The following is a 19,504-nucleotide window of genomic DNA, read 5'->3' as shown; positions in this document are numbered from 1 at the left end:
CTTGAAGGACAAGGCCCCGTGGAGCTTTATTTGCCAAGCTAGGCCTGAACGAGAGAAAAGGAAAGGAAAGAATTGGAAACTTGAGAGACTGTTGCTTTAATCGGGGCCCGTGTTATGGGAAGCCAGACATCCCCTTCCCCTGGTGTGAAACCCCCATCTGCCTCCTCCTAGCAGGGAGCAAGCGGGAAGCGGTCAGGGCTCTGAGGAGAGGAAAAGTTCAGAGCGAGAAAGAGAGAGAGAGATCGATCTGAATGTTATGCAGCTTTAAGGATCAAAAATAGACCGCACTTTTATACAGTTTCATTTGGGCAGCCCCAGGAGGGGTGGGCTGAAGCCCCCGATGGCGACCTCCCTCCCCGGCCCACCCAGCCCTACCTCACCCACAAGTTCGCTCCCCGCTCCGCTCCACCCCCCCCCGCGCCCCCTTCACTTCCGCCGCCCGATCTGCGCCATCAAGTGGGCGTTGGCGGCGGCCTTTGCCCGCAAGTTCTTGGCCTTGGCGATGTCGAAGAGGATGTTCATGATGTTGGTGGGCACGTCGAGGGAGAGGGTGAATTTGGTGCGCCGGTCGGTCTTGGCCCGGTTCTGGTACATCTTCCCCTTGAGCTGCGCCTGCGAGAGGTATTTGTATCGGGCGTCCCCTGCGAACGTCCTTTTCTCCTTTTCCGCCTCCTCCTCTTCCTCCTGCTGCGAGGATGCCTCCTTCCCAGGCAGGGAGCCGAAACTCCTCTTGTCCAGGAGGGGGTTCTCCTCCGGGCGGCTCTTCTCGGCCTCCGAGAGGGCGGCGTTGAGGCAGCTGAAGAGGGACTCGGCTTTGTACAGCTTGAGGGACAGGCCCATCCGTGCGGCGCACACGATCAGGAGCAGCAGCATGAGTCTGGTGGGCGACATGGTTCCCCCCTGAGGCTCAGGAGAGGGAGAGAAGGCAGGGAAGGTAGAAACGTAGGTGAGGGTCATTTGTATTAATCACGGTGTCTCCTCAGGCCACCGATCAGCTTGTTCCCCCCCCCCCGGCCCCTCCCAGCACCTTCTGCCCGCTGGCGGCCCTGCCGATCAGCTCCGCTCCCTCCCTTCCAGTGCCTCCTGCCCACCACAGATCAGCTGTTCAGTGGCAGGCGGGAGGCGCCCGGGAGGAGAGGGCAGGGCACGCTCCGGGGAGGGGTGGAATGGGGCAGGAAGAGATGGAGTGGGGCCTGGAGGAAGGGATGGAGTGGGGGGCGGGGTCTCGGGTGGGGTGGGGGGTCGAGCACCCCCAGGGAAACGAGAAAGCTCTGCGGATGGCGGAATAGTCCGGTGATAAGGGAGGGGATTGGGATGTCCAGATCTTGGAGGAGGTGTCTAGTGGTAAGTGCAGGGGATGGGGAATCAGGACTCCTGGGTTCTATTCCCACAACTAGGAGGAAGTATGGTCTAGTGCAGAGGCGATGCATGGGGCGGGGGGCATGCAGGGTCGTGTGCCCCCGAGATTTCTGCCAGGGTTTGCCGACCCGGCCCCCTCCTTGTGCAGTAGCTCCTGCAGCTGGCAAGCCGCAAGCTGCAGCCACGGGGAGAGGAAGCCGCAAACAGCTGGGAGCTGCAGGGAGGGGCCCCTGAGGGTAAGAGGAGGAGTGTGAGCCTGCGGGGGGGGGGGGGGGGGGGTGACTCAAGTTGTTGGGGGGGGTGAACCTTTAAATTGTGCCCCCCCATCAGCAGGTACCAGTCATCTCTGGTTAGAGCAGGGGATTGGGCATCAGGCCCCCCTGTGTTCCATGGTGCCACACCCATGGGTTCCCTCTGTAATTTTGGGTGGGTCGCTAAGACCCGCCTTTAGAAAAGTGGCCTCTAATTGTACATGCTGAACCGGAGACCTGATGCTTTGCAGACCTACAGACGATTCATACATAAGGATTGCTTTGCTGCATTGGTGCTGTAATGCAGCTGCCTCTGGGGTGGGACACAACAGCTGTTATAACAGCTCCCGCAGTATTACTTGGGACACTGCCACAGGGTTGTCAGAAAGTCATGGTCACCTCCCATCCTTCTTCCTCGTGGCCCCCCTGTGCTCCATATGACTTCCCAGGCATCACCTTCTAAGCCCCCCCCCTACCCCCCGACCAACTCAAAGCTGGTTCAAAATGTCGATTTTCGAAAAAGCACGTCCAGCCCATCGAAGCCCACTAGGCATGCGTCCATGGCGCTAGCTAATCCCAGTGGCAACATAGGTTCCTATATCAATAGGAAACCCCACGCGGTGTTGGCAACCCATCTATTGCAGCCCTGAGAGTGCATCTGACTATAAACCCCAGTATTGCCGACCTTGACTAGTCAGAAATCGGGAGCCAGGGCCCCTCGAAATCGGGAGCTGACTAACACCAACAACGCTCACCCTGACTGAGTCACCTTGGCTTGACCACAAAATGGCCGCTAAGGACCGCACTGTGTCTAGGGCAGGCAGGGGCTGTATAACCGTGTCCCCACAGAGGTTTGATGGAGCGCTAACATCCCCAAGCCCCCTCAGCCCTGCCTTGCCACACAGCCGTCTCATCCCACGTCATTCCAGAGGCGAGCCCGCCGGCGGATGGATTTCCTATGGCAAGCGAAGACAAAAAGCTAAAATTTGGGGGCGGGGGGAATGAAATTCTGAAAAAATCTTCATGCGGGGCCAGTGGAAAGGTTTAGTTGTTGCTCTCTGGCTCTCCAGACCATGCAGGTCCTTGGCCACCCTCAACTTTTCCCTCACTTCCTGCAGCCAAGGGCCCATTTTCCCCCATCAGTGCATTTGAAATGGTTCCATTACACCCATTTAAAGGGACAGTAAACTTCAAAACGAAGGTTGTTCCAGGATGAACAAGCAAAACTTTCTGTGCCGAAAGGTGACATTTCGACTTACCCCTCCCCCCGCCCTTTTTTCTCAATGATACGTCCTTGACATCGACGTCATTTCACGACAAATGTTGGTTTTGCCCAAACACCATTTTCTGATGGCATGTCGTGATCAGTTCCCTTCCTGAGCTGCTGCTCCTCTAGGAGGGGGTGGCTGACAATCACACTGGATACGTCTATATTCATAGGCGCTGGGGCTGGAGCACCCCTCGGGAGCCCCCCATCAGCCCTGCCGATCAGCGCCTCCCCCTCCCTCCCCATGCCTCCCGCCCGCCATGATCAGCTGTTTTGCAGGATGCAGGAGGCTCTGGGGGCTGGGGAAGGGGCAGGAGTGAGAACGCGGTGCACTCGGGGGAGGGGGTGGAATGCGGCGGGAAGAGGCGGGGTGGGAGTGGGGACTTGAGGGAAGGGGTGGAGTAGGGGGCAAGGCCTGGGACAGAGCCAGGGGGTCGAGCACCCCCCCGGCACATTGGAAGTCGGTGCCTGTGTCTATACTGCATACTAGCCTGGGGCTCTGGGACCTGTGGCCAGAGTGGGTACGTCTACACTGCAATGAGAAGCCCGCGGCACCGAGCCGCAGAGCCTGGGTCAAGCGACTCAGGCTTGCAGGGCTCAGGTCCGCGGGGCTGAAAATTGCACTATAGAGGTCTGGGCTTGGGCTGGAGGCCAGGCTCTGAGACCCACCACGAAGCTCAAACCCGCTAACCCAGGCCAGCCACAGCTGTGCTGTGTGTGTTACTGCAGTGTAGACGTACCCACTGTTTCCAAGCTTGGGCCTGAGCATCCACACTGCGTTGTAAACCGGGTCCATAGTGTATTATACAGACCTTCTGGTTCAGGGCTGTGGTTTGAGCTGTGTTCACACTGCAAAACGACCGGGCTCGGCCCTGAATCACTTGGTCTCTGGCCCATGCCCTCAGCAAGTTCCTAGGGCCAGGGTCCTGCGTGCTTTGCTGACCCGCGTCAGACTGAGTTGTGTGTAGGAGGAAGGGGGCTGGGGCACCAACCGGAGTCAGAGCCCAGGCTCAGTGGGCCGTGGAGACGTATCCTCTGTGAGCTGAGCAAACTCTGGGCCTGGAGTGAGACTCCCAGACTCACTGCTCCTGTGACCCGGTCCGCGCTTGGGAGCCCAGATATTCACAGAGTTTAGGGCCAGGAGGAACCATCTCAGCTGATCTCCAGTATAACCCAGGCCACAGAATCACACCCAGTTCCCCCTGCCCGGAGCTCCAGTATCTGGGGAGAGGAGGCCTGGAAAGTGGCTGCAGTAGGTCTGCCCCAGCAAGCCAGCCTAACCTAGTGGGAGGCTGTGAAACACCTGCCTTTTCGCGGCTCTGCTGCGCATTCTCTTCCTGGTTTGGAAGGGTTTCTCCTCCTCGGGTCGGCTCTTCCTGAGAGGGGCCGGGCATCCCAACTCCCTTTGAAGTCAAGAGGAGTTCTGAGTGCTCGGCACCTCTCAAGATGAGGCCAGAGAACGAGCCATTCACGGCAGGCAGGAAACCTGCTGCAGCCGGACCGAGTGGAGAAACAGGGAGGTCCCAGCAGGTCTGGCACTCCTTTTGACTGTTCACAAACTTTGTTTGCCTGGGACATCCCAGGTAAACCCGCGACTTGAAGGGCGCCCCCCCTCCCGTCCATGGATTCTAGTTGTTTTCCTGGCTAGCGTGAAAAACGCTGGCACAGGACTCAGGAGACCTGGTTTCTAGTCCTGACTCTGCCACCGGGCGGCCCATGGGAATATTACTGCCCTGCTCTGTGCCTCAGTTTCCCCATCTATACAGTGGGTGTAATGATATTGCCTTCCTTTGTAAAGCGCTTTCAGATCTACTGATGAAAAGTGCTGCATAAGAGCTAGGGGTTGTTATTAATAATGGAAACTCCACCGACGGAGCCATTTGAAATAGGATGGAGGAATACACAATAGGGAACAAGCCAGTGTTGGCAAAAGGAGATGTGGAGGGATGAAGAGTTGGCATTTCTAACAGCACGGCCTCCTAGACACCATCACGGTGACAACGCATTGTCTGGCTGTGGATGCTCAAAGGTCCTGGTGCGGTCACTGGCCTGACGCACCCATCAACCATTGCTTCGCAGTGTATGAGAGGGGCCTTAGCATCTATGAATTCCACTGTTCCAAATGACGCTAGCCATTCCCTCTTATCTAATCTATTCCATCCAGTCATCCATGACAATTATAACGAGCCAGCAAAAGCGTAGGAGCAATTTCCCGTTGGGTCGCTGCCCTGAGTGACGAGTCGGTAGCTAGAGGGCTGGGGATTTTCTTTGGCGGTGTGACGCGCTGTTACATCACGGGACGTGTCACAAGGGAACGGGGCAGATTGCTTGTTTTGTGGCCAGCTCTCTCGCCCCTGCAGCCAGGAGGATGATCCAAGGCTGTGAATGAACCTGGGACCAAATAGGTAAACAGCCGAATGCTCTGGCAACGCTGTACAAAGGCATCGCTAGCACCGCACCCCGGCCGGCTCCAGGGCAGCATTGTCCCAGGGAGGAAGCAGGCCGAGGGATCCTACAAGCATGCAGTGACCGTCACGGAGGCACACACAGACCCACAGGGACGGACACGCAGACACTCACCTTCTCTTTAGAAAAGTGCCTTATTCAGCTAATATTTCCCCCCACTATTCCAACCTGTAGCTCTTGGATGGCACCTTTCTTAGGATGCCCTCAAAGCATTTTACAAGAGCTGGTGCCAGTTTTACAGACGAGGCAATTAAGGGGCAGGGGGATGTAGTTATATTACGGCAAAGCCTAGGGGCTCCGATCCAGGCTCCCTGTGCCAGGCGCTGTACACACACAGAATGAAAAGACAGTCCCTATCTCAAAGACCCTTCAGCCCGGCTGCCCAAGGTCACACCCTGGGAGCTAGGAACTAGTCGTGTGATCTAGTGGCTAGAGCACCAGCCTGGGACTCAGGGGTCTTGGCTTCTTGTCCCAGCTCTGCCACTGGCTGTCTGGGTGAACTGGGGTAAATTCTGTGCCTCAGTTTCCCCATATGTAAAATGGGGACAATGACACTGCTCTCCTTTATAAAGTGCTTTGAGATCTACTAATGAAAAACACGAGATTGTAATATTCCCTAGCTACTATACCACACTGCAGACTCAAAACCGCCAAGCTTGGCTTTTCCACTGTACCAATATCGACCTTTTAGATCCTGACACAGAACAAAGCGGTGTGCAGAGACCCTTGTGTGTGCTACCTTTTGTGAGCCACAGGCTCCCCCTAGTGGGTATTTCAGTACCCTGCAGGCTAAGCAGTAAGCGACAGAGCCCCTATCCGTATGTCTACACAGCAACTAGGCACCCGCGCCTGGCCCAGGCTCACAGGGTTTGGGCTGTAGAGATGTTTCATTAGCCTTCCAGGCTCTAGCACCCTGCGAGGTGTGCGTGTGTCTCAAAGCTCAGGCTCCAGCCCGAGCCCGGAAGTCTACACAGCAACAAAAGAGCCCCCCAAGCCCGAGTCAGCTGGCACGGGCTGGCCACGGGTTTGTCTTTGCTGTGTAGACAGACCCAAGGAGAGACAAGGTGGGTGGGGTAATAGCTTTTACTGGGCCAACCTCTGTTGGTGTGAGAGGCACTCTGCCAAGCTCCCACAGCGCTCTTCTTGTCTCTCTAATATCTGGGACCAACGCGGCCATAATCCTGCAGAGAGCCTCATTTGTGGGTCCAAAGCAGGTGTCCAACGCAGTCTGGCTAGATCCTCTATTGTCAGTCCCGTGGGTCACTCACCCGGCTCAAACTCTGTGTGACTTGCTGCAGGGCTGGAGGGGGGCAGCTGGATTTTCAATTCAAGATCGCAATATCAGAGAGCCTAGAATATAAAGCCTCCCCTGATATTTAGGGCTGGTGGAGGGAACCAGGGGGACAGCCCCGCAGACGGGAGCCAGTCACAGAACAGGTACAGCACAGACAGCCCTGCTGACCGCTACCTGGCGCCCTGCAGCTAATGTGCCCCAAACCTGACCAGGCTTGAGTGATCTCCAGTGGCCAGGGCCGTGGCTTTGGGCACAGGAATGGGGAGGGCTAAGCAGGGGCCAGTGGAGAAAAAGAGGATGGGGAAGCCAGCAGGTCCACTCTGCCCCATTAAGGGCTCGTGGAGGCCTTACTCTGGGCCTTAGGGCATGTGCTGTGGCCTTCCCACCCATTCCACACACCTGTTATCTTAGCTGGTCTGCCTAAGTCTCCAGCGGATCCTTGGGGTCCCTCCCAGCCAGCCCCCACCGGATGGGGGCATTATGAGCCATGTCAGATCCCCAGCTAGGGTTGGTCCCCATAATGGGCCAAATTCAGACAAAGGTGCGGCCCTGGATGAGAATCTTCAGAATGGTGGAGGCTGGGGGCCCCTCTGCCAGCCACCTAAGGCTCATGCGGGACCCCCTGATCCTCTTCCCGTCTGTGTGGGGAAGGTTGAGGTACCCCAAAAGGTTTCTGAGGTGGGCCTCAGAGAGCCTCCTCCCACCCATGGGAGGTGAAGCTGGAGCACCTTTCAAGTAGCCTTCTGGGGCTTGCCAGGAGGCTGGTACACTTATCCAAGCAGAGCCCTCCTCCTGGGTGCCCTCTAAGCTCCACAGGAATCGGGCCTGAGGAGACGCACAGGAAGGAAGTGGGGAATGCCCCTTGATATGTGCCCCCAACAATCCTCCTGCTCCCCTCATCCCCACCTTTAAGACCTGAGATGGTTCCCACCCTGCACACATCCTAAGGTCTGCCAGAGAGGGGCTCCCCTCTTGGGCTGTGCATGGGAACGCTCCCCTCCCCACAGACAGTAGGGAGTCAGGGGAAAGGGAGGGAGAATCCCCCCCCATTTCCAAGCCCACTGCTCCCTCCAGTCCCTCAGTAGGACAATTTAAAAAACTAAGGAAATTCCCATACAAAAAACTTTCTTGCAGGGTGTTTAAATCTGCAAGCCCATCCCAGTGTATTGAGCGGGCCTCACCTTTCCAGTGCATTACAGTTAATAAAATAAAGTAAGCACCCCAGGAATTTCAATGCTGAGGTTTCACTTCCATAACAAGCCACAGTCACGCTCACAAAACACCGATAACCTTAACTCTGCCCCCTAGAGCTGCGAGGCTGTAGTATTCTCAGCTGGGTTTAGAAAGCATTGTGTAACATCACTGCCAGGCTTGGTCTTAAGGAAGTCGGTGGTTCAGCTGAACGTCTTTTGAGTGAAAGAAGTCATCTAAGAGAATGAGAGCGAAGTTGTCGATTTGATTTATGGACAAAACACCCAACTCTTGTCCAAGAACATCTGGCCTGGATGGTTGTTTGAAATTGTTCCCTGTTTGGTAAATCCCAGGGTACTAATGGCTAGAGTCACTGTGGAGGTTGATAATAATTAATGTGTACGGGGTGGAGGAATGGCCCTGTAATTCCTGTCTGGATGGGTGACTTTGCATACAGAACTGCATAGAAAACTGCCTTGCACTTTGTATCTCAGAAACCCCTGGATCAAATGATCCCAAATTTGGATCACTGACCCCAGCCAGTGCCCCCATGGTGCTCCCCAAATTACAAGGCAATCTGAGTCACCATGCAAATATTAGAGCACTTAGGAAAGCTGAGCTTTAACCAGAAAGTTGGTCTCAATTTTAGCTATAGTAGCTCTGGTGGTCTACTATAACATAGTCATTTACACATGTGCAAAATGGGTGCAAAGTGGTGCACCAGACTACCATCTGGAGCTGGTCTCATTCTCCCCCCACTTTGCGCAGGTGTAAATAACGACACAAAGCAGAAGGCAATGGCGGATAGGGCCCACAGTGTTGTGAAAATGGTTTTAAAAACGCCCGATACCTTGAGAAAATATAAAGTGATTGTGGATTGTTAATGAAGAAAGCACAGGGCGCCTGCCCTGGGCCTGCTGACGCTGGCCACTGGCGCAGAATGCATAGTCCACTGTGAGTAGGGTGACCAGATGTCCCGATTTTATAGGGACAGTCCCAATTTGGGGGGGCTTTTTCTTGTATAGGCACCTATTACCCCCCACCCCCTGTCCCGATTTTTCACACTTGCCCTCTGCTCATCCTAACTGTGAGCTGGAGGTGGTTTTTAGAGCATGCATCCCTCTAGTATTTTGGGGAGGGCTGCCTGGACAAGGGATCTGCGGCCGAGAGAGCTCTGAAGGACGTTTTTTTCAGGCCAACGGCTGCAGCGGTATTTTTACCTGCTCTTCCCGAGGACCGAGCTGTGCAGTGCAACGTTTCTCCATTTCCCCGCGTGTGAGGTCTGGCAGCTGTTGTCTCCACCGGGGCAGAGTTAAGGCTATGGCTGTTATCGGAGGGTAACTCAGTGGCTGGTGGCAGAAATGCTAGCTCATTCTGGAACTTTCCAGGCTTCTATATTTTCACGATGGTTGCCAACGTGAACGTGCTCAGAAGGGAAGACATGCTCCTCACGCTGATACTTGCCTGTAATTGTCACTTCCCCTGGACCAAGGACTGAGTTGGGGACTAGTTAATGTTTGTGTAGTGCTTTGAAGGCATAAAGCAACACGGAAATGGTGCGGGTATTGGTTGTCTGTTATGAGCGCTTTGGGATGGAGCCTTGTTTTGCAGGGCCTGTTGGCATGGTAACACCTCAGTCTCTCCTGTGGCTCTGGCACACAATTTGGCCTCTTGAGGATGGAAATGCTTGAATTTAATTAAAGTAATTGGGATCAATACAGGGGTAGTTGGGTGAAATGTAACAGCCTGGGACAGGAGATCATACTAGGAGATCTGATGGTTCCTTCTGGCCTCTATGAAATCAGGCATCCAAGACAATGATGAGTCTGTAGGTCTCTAGAGGCCTTTTCGTCTCTCCAGTTAGCACAGCCCTGCTCTGGCGTCAGGTCTGGCCAGGTCCTATGGGCTCACGGTGGCTTTGAACAGGTCCATGCTATATAGCTGGACTGGAAAGCTGTCTGAGGACAGTCATGGCTCAACTACTAAAAGGGTCCCTTTCAGCTGAGATCAGCTCAGGAAGACTCCTAGTGGCTGGGCGAAAAGGAAGCACCTTCCTGACTCCTGGAAGAGTGTGATGGACCAGTTTGGGTCTCACTTATGGTGCAGGAGACACCCACCACCCACTGAGCTTGACAGGCCTGCTGGACAAGGAGGCCTGTCATTGCTCGCTGCCATTCTCACTTGTTTCCTCGGGGCAATGTGCCAGGCACAATGGTGAAGGAACCAGGCGTCTGCCTGTAACAGCCTGCCGTGCTTCGGAGGACAGGCGGCTGGAGAATGGAAGTGGAGCTCTGAACTGGGCCCGGATCCAGCGGAGAACGTAGGCCTGTGTATAACGCTGAGCATGCGTGTGCACCCGTTGGAGTCAACAGAACTAGCCATAATATTTCACCCTGTCTCTCTGCAGAATGCGGCGCGTCTGTCGGCTTAGAGGACCCAGGACCCATATTCCTCATCCGGGAGCCACCTCTCAGTGCGGCCCATTTCAGAACAACCGGCAACCTCTGCTCAGGCCAGGTGAGACCCGCCGGCCCGAGCCTACAATGCACATGTGGACATGGTTAGGTCTGAGGCCCCGTGGCTGCATATGTCTGAGCAAGAGTGAGGGTTGCCTGGCACAGAGGGGCTGCTGGTTTTTTCAGTCCCATTCCTGTCCTTAGCTGGTGGCTCCCACCACTCTCCCCTCCACCCTCTCCAAGGGGCTCTGCTCATTCTCCACCCTTCTGCCGCCTTCCTCTTTTAATCAGAAAAAGGTTCCTGCTGCCCCGCTCCCAGTCCTCTGGCTGCCGAGGGACCGGGAGAGCCTGCGCTGATCGTGGGTCCCAAGGCCCAGCTCAAGGGGGGGGGGGCCTCAGGGCTGGAATAGCACCGGGGCAGGACTGAGGTGTGAAGGCTGAGCTGTGTGCCCACAGGTCAGGATTGTGGCATGCCCCGTGTCTGCCAGCGCTTTGCCTGGCTCAAGCTTGTGTGATCAGCCTCTTGCTTTGGTTGCACTGTGGGCCTGATTCTGTGAGATGTTCAGCACCCTCGTCAATGGCAGGGGAGAGTGTCTAGGAATCGCTCGGCGCCTTGCAAAATCAGGACTTAAACTCTGCCATGAAACGTTAATAGGCCGATAACCTCCCCCCCCCCACACACACACATCTGAGATACAGCCTTTGACCTGGCATTTCACTCCCCAGCCCTGGGAACAGGGAGGCAGGATACCCTTCAAAAGTTATTTTAACTTCCTGCCAGAGGGACAGGGACTATTGGGGGGGGGCTGTTTTGTAAGAGTGGCTTTCCGTTCTCCCTCTTCTCTGACGCCCACTGCTCTCGCGCTGCTGTCCCGGAGTAATCGATTGCACCAATAAACTTGGCCACATGAGCTGGAGTCAGATAGATGGAGTTTTGATAGGTTTTAAACCATATGCCCTACAGGATTCATCAGCCTGCACTTGCCTGAATAGATCTCAGCAAAGACCCACATCCTGCTTATTTTCCCCTATAAATACATGGGCCCAGCTCCTCAGTGAGTGGAAATCCGTGTTGCTCTACAATAGATTTCCACCTGTTGAAGATCTGGCCCCCTGTGCTCTGTTAGTGTCAAGGGCTATTGGCTCTGGATTATTACGAGCTACCGTTTTGACAGCTGTGTTGTTCAGATTTCGTTTGGAAACACCCAGCTGTGATTAAGAACTAATCGAGCCCCTTCTAAAGTTGTCTCCAGGGATGATATTCCGCTAATCAGTGCGAATCTGTCAGACAATTTGCATCTCTCTGAGCCCTGCACAATTAACTATCAAATCAGTTCGCAACACTCTTTATACCATCATCTGATAATGGAAAGTCTGGCCCTAGGTCAGGCGATGACTGGACTAGCTTGCCCCATCTCTGAAAACTCTTTGGGGGCTTCCTGGGAGCTGTCATTGGCAACGGGGACCACAGAACATAAAAAAAAGCAAATGAAACATGCCCCAAAGCATCGTTGGTTTTCAGATGCCCAGACGTGGGATTAATATCATAAAAAAATTCAATCAAGGCAAAGTCTCAACACAATACACTGCCGATGGCCTGGCTAATGAGTTCCCTTTGCTTGGCTACTGCAAAAAATACCTTTTGGTAGCCATCCTGTTGTGTCTCTTGTACCTGAGAATCCTAGTGCACTGGTAACCCTTACAAAGACTTGCTCCCTGGAACTGTCACCAAAGAAATGTGGAATTCAGCCGAAAGAAGCAGCAAACCAGTTTCCGAAGAGTCTTGGATTGAGTCTGATGATGACATTTACGAGACGTGATCCACAGGTGCCTTTAGGGGCACATCTTCAGCTGGGATAAATTGTCATAGCTCCAGTGGATAATTTACAGACATTATATAGAAAAGCTACAGACAATTGGAGCTATCAGAATTTACACTAGCTGGGGACCTACACCTGCCTCTTAGCTATTAAAGACAGGAGGAAACGTGAAGCAGACGTGCAAGGCAGGTCAAGCAAGTTGGGAATAAAGCTTTTTCTGACTTATTGGTGTCCCCCTGTAACAAAGACTTCAGCTAGAGCTAATGAGACGGATCTGATTTGCACAGCTCGGCTTCCCATCGAAAGTAGTCGCAGAAAGATCAAATATTACACATTTGGATCTCAGCCACAGACACCTCCACTTTGCTAACTAATAAACCAACTGCACATTTCAAATGGCCCATTTCGTTGCTGATGCACAAAACTGACTTTAGCCGTGGGGGCTGACTCTGTCTTGCTTTCCCATTCTGTCTTTAGAAACAGCATTTTTTGTCCCCCTCCCTGGAGATAACTCTTGAAAAATGTCAATCCCACCTCTTTCCCCTATCCCTGGAGCTAGTCAGTTTAACTCTGAAAACTCCAGCCGGTGCTTTAGCTGATCCTTTGCCTCAGTAACTCAAAAGACAGAGTCATTTTTGTCTCTTAAATACAGTTTCCTAGACTGCTTTTTGATAGAATGCTTCTCTCCTTTTGCATAGAAATGTGGCGCCCAGCAGGGACCCAAGCACCTAGGAGAAGCACTGAAATATTTAAACTTCGTTGCAAACAAAGCTGGTTGCTCTTTAATAAATGAATTCCAAGCAATGCACTCACCTGTAGGTCTTCTGTGCTCAGGAGGGAGAGAGCTCACTGTTGCAAGCCGCCGTCTCAGAGTAAGGAGAAATATATCAGGAACATTAGCCCGAACTTCTGTATCCTGCCTTTTCTTTTATTGTTATTAAGAGGGCTGCGATATTTTTTCTCTCTATGGAAACGCTTCCCCCCCCCCCCCTTGTGTATATATAAAAATGAGTGATCACGGGGTCTGAATCGTAACTCCAGCCGCGGCGCCTTCATTTGGACATGATTTCATTAAAATGAAATCAGAAGGAGCTGGCAACGTCACGGGCTGAGATGTCCCTTCCCATTCAGAAAAAAAAAGAAAAAAAGCTGGCTATTAAGAGTCACACCAAGAAGAGGAGCTGTTGCAAACTCCAGGACCGTACAGAGTACACACAGACACACATATGCTTTGCTCGAACTCTCCTGCTTGGAACCAAGAGACATTGCACTAACACTTAGCACGCTGGGCCAGATTTTTAAAGGTATTTAGGCCCCTAACGATGAAGATAGGCACCTAGTGGGATTTTTAAAAGCACCTCGGCTCCTATTTGAGTCTTTATACCTTTACAAAACTGGCTCTTTGTCTCTTCCCTGTATTTGCAGACATTCAGGGCAAAATCTATCCCTGGTGAATGCCACTGACTTAATTCACTTGCATCAGTGGTAGATCTGGCCTTTATTAACCAATATTCAGCTCAGCCCATTTGTGGTAGATGAGGAAGTATTACTGTCCTCACGTGACAGACTGGGGAAATGGAGGCCGCGAGGTTATGAGACTTGCCCCAGGCTACAGAAAGATTTAGAGATGGGGTTCGAATTCCAGAGACCCTGCCTTCCAGAGCCCAGCTAGCTACCGGAATGAGGAGCTGCTTTGATGATAACAAAAGGCAACACAGAGCAAAGTCAACACAACCCAGGATAAAGTCGCTAGAATTGCTGGGGGGCTTTATGCCAAGGAGCCTTAGGCAAGGAGGGGTTTGTGGAAGTTTGGTTCTATCGTGTGATGAGCGACACTCACAAGATTCAAAGACCTTCAGTTCATTTGGGATAAGAGAAGCATCCAGGAGTTTGGCTGGTTCTCAGAACCTACTCGGGCGTCTCTGAGGTGCCAATCAAGATAGAAATCTCCCCGGACCAACTTTCCTAGTGAACATTCCAGCCTCTGGAACATCCTGAGAAGAGTTGCTCATGCAGCCTCCTGGGCTTTTGTTTTCAGCTAAAACCAGCGCGTGCAGCGCTGCAGACCAAAGCTACAAAAGAAAAAGGTACCTGAACTTTTGTAAATATGGAACCTGGTTTTCAGAAAGTGCTGAGCACCTGCCCTCTGAGAATCAGGCCCCTTTATGTGTCTCCAGTTAGACTGAGCTGTTTCAAGGAAGGTTGGTCTGGTGGTTAAGACAATTGAGTAGGACTCTAGAAACCGAGGTTCAATTACTGGTCCTGCTACAGTCTTTCTGGGTGACCCTGGCCAAGTCACTTAGCCATGGCAAGCCCAGAGATGGGTTACTGTGCTTGATAGATCAAATATCTGATTGGTTATGGGATAAATCCTTTGATGAGCCTCAGAGACAAAGAAAGTGGGGTTTGAAAAGGATTAACTCATCCCCTTATTATCTGCTTAGGGTTTACTTTCTTGTTCATTCCTCCCATTATACCGATAGCCTTTCAATGCTACATGCCTGAGTCCCCACCCCTTACATCCTTATAGATCAGAAGTAACGTTATTGAAGCCAATGGAGCATCACCAGCAATTGAACGGAGGATCGGGCTCTGCCGTGCTTTACTCCATTGGTCCTGAAACTGACTGATCATGGCAGGGACTCCTTACTCATTTACCTGGGTGAAACTGCCTTGATTTCCAAAGGGGCTGAGAACCTGCTGCTCCCATTGACGTCAGTGGGATTTGTGAATGCTCAGCACAGTGGGGAAATCAGGCCATTTACATGTGGGTATCTAAGTAAGGATTTAGGAGCTTAAAACTGGCAAAGGTTGGTCTGTGTTTCTGCTCAGCAGTACCATTGTGAGCATGGAAGGGCTGGTACAGCTGCAGTATCCCTGGGCAGGGAAACATCTCACCAAAGACAATGAAACACCCCCCACCCTCCAAAAAACTATCCTAGTAGCAACAGGTGTAGTTCAGATTCCACCACAAGTTACTGCGGTTTATGCAGGAATCTCTGGGGAAGGTTCTCTGCCCTGGGTATGCAGGATGACAGACTAGATTACCTTAATCAGAGAATCATAGAAATGGAGGGCTGGAAGGGATCTTCAAATATCATCTAGTCCAGCCCCTGTGCTGAGGCAGGACCAAATAAATCCAGACCATCTTGGGCAGGTGTTTGTCTAGCCTGTACTTAAAAACCTCGTGATGGGGATTCCACAACCTCCCTTGGAAGCTTGCTCCAGAGCTCAACTAACCTTAGAGTAAGAAAGTTTTTCCTATATCTAATCTGAATCTCCTTTGCTGCAGATTAACCCAATTGCTTCTTGTCCTACCTTCACTGCATATGGAGAACAACTGATCACTGTCCTCTTTCTAACAGCCCTTAACATATTTGAAGACTGTTATCAGGTCGCCCCTCAGTTTTCTGTTCTCAAGACTAACTAGATCCAGGTTTTTTTAACCTTTCCTCACCTAATTATAAATTTTTTATCACGTTTGTTGCTCTCCTCTGATGCTTTCCAATTTCTCCACATCTTTCCTAGACTGTGGTACCCAAAACTAGAGATAATACTCCAGCTGAGGCCTCGCCAGTGCCAAATCACCACCCGTGTCTTACATATGACACTTCTGCTAACACACCCCAGAATGATATTAGCCTTTCTTGCCACTGCATCACGTTGGCTCATATTCAATATGTGATCCACTAGAGTCCCCTGATCATTTTCAGCAGTACTATTGCCTAGCCCATTATTCCCCATTTGATTTTTCCTTCCTAGGTGAAGTACTTTGCACTTGTCTTTACTGAATTTCATCTTGTTGATTTCAGACCGATTCTCCAATTTGTCCAGGTCATTTTAAATTCTAATCCTGCCCTCTAAAGTGCTGGCAACCCCTCCCAGCCTGGTGACATCTGCAGTTTTTATAAGCGTATTCTCCCCTCCATTAGCTGAGTCATGAACGGAAATGTTGAATAGTACCAGACCCAGGACAGACCCGAGCAGGTCCCCACTAGATACATCCTTCCACTTGGCAGCGAGCCATTGGTAACTACTCTTTGAATACGGTCCGCCAACCATGTGTGCGCCCACCTTACAGTAATTTCATCTAGCCACATTTCCCTAGTTTGCTTATGAGAATGCCATGTGAGACTGTCAGAAGCCTGACTAAAAGGAAGATACATCACATCTATCAATAGCTGACCGGGATGTAATTCCCCAGGTCCTCCTTTTCCCTCTTTTGAGAAATAGGAGCTATGATTGCCCTTCTCCAGTCCTCTGGGACCTCACCTGTCCTCCGTGAGTTCTCCAAGATAATCGCTAATGGTTCTGAGATCGGTACAGCTAGTTCCTTAAATACCGTAGGGTGAATTTCAGCAGGCCCTACTGACTTGAATACATCTCATGTAGCTCGTATCAGAGGGGCAGCCGTGTTAGTCTGTAGCCACAAAAACAACGAGGAGTCCCGTGGCACCTTAGAGACTAACAGATTTATCTGAGCATAAGCTTTCATGGGTAAAAAACCCACTTCTTCAGATGCAGGGAGTGAAAATTACAGATACAGGCATAAATACACTGGCACGTGAAGAGATGGGAGTTACCTTCCAAGTGGAGAACCAGTGATGACGAGGCCAATTCAATCCGGGTGGATATGGTCCACTCCCAATAATTGATGAGGCAATCGTGGTGCCTTCCCCCATGCTCTCCCCCCGGTGAGACCCCCCCCATCTCTCCCCCCACACCTGCTGGGGAGTGGGCAAGTGGGGTAGCTCTCGGGAGTGGGGGCTCAAGGGGAAACTTTGAGGGGAGTGGGGGCAGGTGTGTGTGGGGGTGATGGTTGGGGTAGATCTAGGGGGTGGCGGATGGTGGGGGCAGGTGGGACTGGGGTGCTCAGAGAGCGGGTGGGGAGTTGGGAGCTGATGGGGAGCAGGTGTCGGTGGAGGTGGGGAGCAGACCTGCACATGTGAGGGATGGTAGAGGCCAGGTGGGGCTGGTTGCTGCTCAGCCAGTTTCCCTGGTTTCCCGACAGAGCAGTTTGTTCAGAGGCAGATCAAGGTCTCCTGGGGCCCTGGGCCAGAGCAAGTGAGGGGGCCCTGCCCCACCCCTTCCACCTGTGGCCCTGCCCCCGTTCCGCCCCTTCCACCTGTGACCCCACCCACGACCCCACCACGTTCTGCCCCTTCCTCCACAGCCCTACCCCGTTCCGCCCCTTCTGCACCCTGTTCCACCCCTTCCCTGGGGCTCTGCCCCAGCCTCGCTCCTTTCCACCCCGCCCCCTCACTGCACCACTGAGACTGGACAAGCGAGAGCTCCTCCAGCCCCGGGGCCGCATCTGGGGGAGATTTTTTCGGGGCCCCCAAATTCGCCAGGGCCCCTGACCATGGGCCCCATTGGCCTGGGGAGTAATCCACTACTGAGTGTGGTCAGTAAAACATTTGAGGTCCCTTATTTCCAGGTGTGTTGGCCTTCATTTGGAGCCTCACTGCCCATCATTGCAGAATCCAGCGGTTCAAAGATATAGAGTGTGTGTCGGGGGAGGGCACTGTGACTGGAATGGTAGGGAATGGGGTACAAGTAGCCCTAATTGAAGTCCTCAATGGGGCTACTCAGGTGAGTAAATGCTCACCCCTGAGAGTGAAGGCTTCACAATCTGGTCTTCAGTTTTGATTCACCCCTTGCTCAGGAAAACGCCCTTTGACTTGTCTAGTGCCACAGAGCAAAGTTTTTCTCCCAGTTGGCTTGTCCAAGGCAACGTGAAACCCCGCAGTCTCGCCCTCTGCACAGAACGAGTGTTGATAAATAAGACCTACTTTCAGCCGCGCTCTTCCCCCCACCCCCCGGTTAGGGCGCTGTTAATGTGATTTCCCATTGGACCCATCAGAGATATTTGAACTCGGAAGCCCAGTGTCCCTAGTTATAAATCCTGCCTCTGCCAGACAAGAGGCTGATGCAGGGGACTTGAGTCAGCAGCATCAGCCTGCAGCTTAATTAACGCTGCTGCATTGAGCAACACCATGGAGAACCAAGAGCAGAACTGGGCAGGTGCGATATGGATGTTTCCTGAATAAATGCATGTTCCTTAGGGTGATGGCCAGCACCGGGATTCAGTGGGCGGAATGAAGAATGGGCTGGTCTGAAATCTGCAGGTAGCGTACTGACTTGTATCTTATTAAAGCAGCTAAACATGGGCACCGTCTTCTCTCCTTAGCCCGCAGTCCATGGCTGTGATATCTGAACACCTTCCAACCATGTGTTAAGCCACCTGCCTGGAATTGATTGCATGGGGTTCTTTCCTTTTGCTTTTCCCAGGTGGAAAATTGCATGCCGATTATTTTGTGTGATGTCTGCTGTGCTGTGTGTGTTAGTGATGGCATGGTGGAAGAAGGGAGTGAGCTTGGCAGCGGTTCTTCGATCATGTGGCATCCTGTTCCACAGGCTGGGACCGGCCTCCCAAGAAAGCTCCCTCTCCTGCACAGATGAGCCAGACCTGTGCAGTGAACAGGTCCATTGTGACTGAGGGCCAGAGCTGTCGATGGCGGCCCTCAGGCTGGACTCTAGATAATCTTTTAGATATCCTGGACCCAGGCTGTTGAGAGCTGTGACTGAAAGAACTGATCAGAACCTTGTTCTTTAGATCCACCAGGTCGGAAGGGGTGTGTGTCTGTCTGCTTATATATCTGCCAGGGCATTAGCGGTCGTCAAAATAGTCACAAAGAAATATGAACAGTACTATTCCCGTTTTGGAATGAGCATCAGAGAGTATTGCTGTACATTGAATTGTTTGCCCTGCTAGCCCTTGTTAATAAAACTCCAGGGGCTAAATTTACCCCCATCCCAGTCCCAGTCCATCTCTTGATCCCTGGACTTTGGGCTCAGACACATTTCTTAATGAGATAATCACGTCTTTTAGTTGTAAACTGGCAAGCTGTGGTCCTGATTCGGATTTCGGCCATAGAAATCAGGCGTGAAGCCAATGGGATGAGCTCAGGATCCAGCCTTGTGTGTAGCAGTCATTTCATCTTGTACTCTGTTTAGAGGTTAAAGCTACTTGCTTTCCCATTTGGGAAGAGAGGGGGGCTTGCTCTGCCATTTGTACCCACTGTGTCAGAATAAACCCCAGCCCCATAGTCTGTGGGGACTCGTGGCCAGGGCCTCGGCTGGTGTTGTGAATGGATTGTATCACCTTTATTCTCAGAGTTCTGTGCTGAACCAGCTGTGGCTTCTGCCCCAAGGGGGCTGCGCGCCCGTCATTCAGCCAATAAAAGCCAGGCTGTAAACCGCTCTGTAAAGCATTGCGTCTCCTAATTGCTTGGGGCGACCTTTCCACACCTGTTCCTGTGGCTGGCAAAGAGGCGAAGTGAAACAAAGCCCGGAATGGAAGGCCAGGGTCCAGAAGGGGGAACGCCGACAGCCCACGC

The 19,504-nt window shown here is 52.5% G+C and overlaps 1 protein-coding gene across 1 annotated transcript; it reads right to left on the bottom strand.

Moving 5' to 3' along the window:
• Nucleotides 1-426: 426 nt before the first annotated feature.
• Nucleotides 427-13,541, bottom strand: UCN3 (urocortin 3). Its single transcript, XM_007055937.4, has 2 exons — nucleotides 12,918-13,541; nucleotides 427-900 (listed from the first exon to the last, which is right to left on the bottom strand). Exon 2 carries the CDS (start codon nucleotides 889-891, stop codon nucleotides 427-429), a length of 465 nt encoding a protein of 154 aa, XP_007055999.1. The 5' UTR covers nucleotides 892-900; nucleotides 12,918-13,541.
• Nucleotides 13,542-19,504: the final 5,963 nt, after the last annotated feature.

Source organism: Chelonia mydas, chromosome 1 (genome assembly GCF_015237465.2).
Source record: "Chelonia mydas isolate rCheMyd1 chromosome 1, rCheMyd1.pri.v2, whole genome shotgun sequence".
Classification (NCBI taxonomy): domain Eukaryota; kingdom Metazoa; phylum Chordata; order Testudines; family Cheloniidae; genus Chelonia; species Chelonia mydas.
The sequence above is the reverse complement of the archived record's forward strand: the minus strand, read 5'-3'. Positions and strand labels throughout refer to the sequence as shown.